The sequence below is a fragment of the Tupaia chinensis genome, unplaced genomic scaffold (genome assembly GCF_000334495.1).
Source record: "Tupaia chinensis unplaced genomic scaffold, TupChi_1.0 Scaffold145495_1, whole genome shotgun sequence".
Taxonomy (NCBI): Eukaryota; Metazoa; Chordata; class Mammalia; order Scandentia; family Tupaiidae; genus Tupaia; species Tupaia belangeri.
The window spans coordinates 20,177-22,341 of NW_006205352.1; the positions used below are offsets into that span (position 1 = coordinate 20,177).

General features: G+C 43.6%; 1 protein-coding gene across 1 annotated transcript in view; it reads left to right on the top strand.

The window, feature by feature from the left end:
• The window catches only part of BTNL2 (butyrophilin like 2), a 14,050-nt gene extending 12,167 nt beyond the window's left edge, over nt 1–1,883 (top strand). The window contains exons 5-6 of the mRNA XM_027768093.1: nt 364–711; nt 1,594–1,883. Of these exons, the coding sequence (XP_027623894.1) occupies nt 364–711; nt 1,594–1,883 (638 nt within the window). The remainder of the gene's footprint in view (nt 1–363; nt 712–1,593) is intronic.
• The last annotated feature ends 282 nt before the right edge of the window (nt 1,884–2,165 follow it).

Here is a 2,165-nt window from a genome sequence, read left to right on the forward strand (position 1 = left end):
CGGCCACGCCCAGGCCCGAGGCCACACACCAGCCCCCGGAGAGGCAGCTGAACGTGGAGCAGAGCCCTGGCCGCGCAGGCCCAGGGCGGGGCCGCGTAGGGCCCTGGGGGCTGTGCAGGCGCCGTCGCTGCGCTGCGCAGGCAGATTAATGATTTTTTTTTAAACTGCACATCATAGGATGGTTCTTCCTTGAGTAAGGACAGCCTATGTCCCGAATCCATGGAACCCCCATTTCTCCGGAGGATGACGTGCTTTACAGCTCCCTGGGGATGCTCGTGTATTCTATACCAGATGTTTTTGCTGAAGGCCCTCTTTACTCTATCTTGATTTTTGTGAGTGTGTTTTGCCTGTTGTATTTAACAGCTTCCCTAAAAGTGATTGGATCTTCGCACCCCATCCTTGTCAAAGTGGGAGAGGACACACAGTTAAACTGCTCCCTGTCCCCTAAAGCCAATGCACGGGGCATGGAGGTGAGGTGGGTCCGATCCCACCGCTATCCTGCTGTTCATGTGGATGTGGATGGGGAGCCTGTGGCTGGAGAGCAGATGGCAGAATACAGGGGGAGGACGACGTTGGTGAGTGATGCCATCGATGAGGGGAGACTGACCTTGCAGATACGCAGTGCTACAACTTCAGATGCTGGGCAATACCGGTGCCTTTTTGAAAAAGATGGTGTCTTCCAGGAGGCCAGTTTGGATCTGAAGGTGGTAGGTAAGCATTCTAGATATGTTTTGAATTGAGCTCCTTCCCTACTGCTTTAATATGCTGTTCCCTAAAAAATTTCTCAGGCTCTTGAAATTTTCTTAATGTCCATTTACTCATCAAGTTTCCATCGAATCTTCCACTGTGAAGAAATTGTTGTAGATAATTTTCAGGGTATAGAATTCAAATTCTTCTTTGTATCTCCATAAAGTGACTGCATATTTAGGGAATTTTACCTATAATTTTACACAGGACCATTAAGATTATGGGAAACATGTAAGTACTAGAAAGTATAACAATTAGAAGATAAAACTAGATTCACCACATTAAAAAAAATAGTGGTTAAGAGTCTTGGCAAGGATAGAGGAAAAAAGATAAAATCATTTTCTATATCAGTGTCCCACTGTCAGTATTTGTGAGAACTGGTTTTCGAAGGTTAGCAAATACCATTGAGGACATAGGCCCAAAATCTATTGGATAGTCTACATGTTTCTCCCATACAGTTTTAAATCTAAATTAATAAACATATTCAGTTGACATCTATAGGAGCATACATAGGTTGAAAAGTTAATATTCCCTCATTTATGCCAGTGGACATTGATATTTACAAGGTTTGATCTTTGAGAAAGTGATCTTCCTCACTATCTTTTGTCCTGACCATGTGATCTTTACCCTTACTTCTTGATCTCCCCCAGGATGATTTAGGAATACAAATAAATAAATAAATAAATACACAAAACAACAAACACTCCAACCAATCTCATCTTGAAGTAAAGTAGGATTCTTCCTTAGACTCTGCTCTCCCCTCCAGGCCCCTGAGTCCCTCCTCCTTCTCAGTGAAGTCACTGAGCACACAACTACTGGAAGGGATTCTTGATCTCTGTTCTCCAGGTCTGGGTTCTAACCCACTGATCACCAAGGAGGGGCTGAAGGATGGAAAAGTAGACTTGATGTGCACTTCAGATGGATGGTTCCCGGAACCTCATGTGCAGTGGAGGGATATGGAAGGGAAGATGATACCACCATTTTCTGTGGCTCTGAGTCAAGGCAGAGATGGGCTGTTCCATGTGAAGACATCTCTGTTGGTTACAGACAGCTCTGTTGTGAATGTGGCCTGTGCCATCACCAACCCACTTCTGAATGAGGAGAAAAATGCAACATTTTCTGTCTCAGGTTGGTGATTCCATACGTTCTTCTCAGGTTAGGGAAATATCAAAATCAACCTAAACTTACTCATTTTATCACTCTTCTCAAATACATAAACACACACACACACACACACACACACACACACACATATTTCTTTTCTCCAATGACGTGTACTGGTATCTCATGCAGAGCTGAACTTCAGAATAGCAAGGGCTGCTTCTCTGAGTTCCTCCCTGACATTCCCAACTAGAGCCCTAAAGTTTTATTTATTGTTGAATATATACTAAATTTTAAAAACTGACTGTATGTACAAA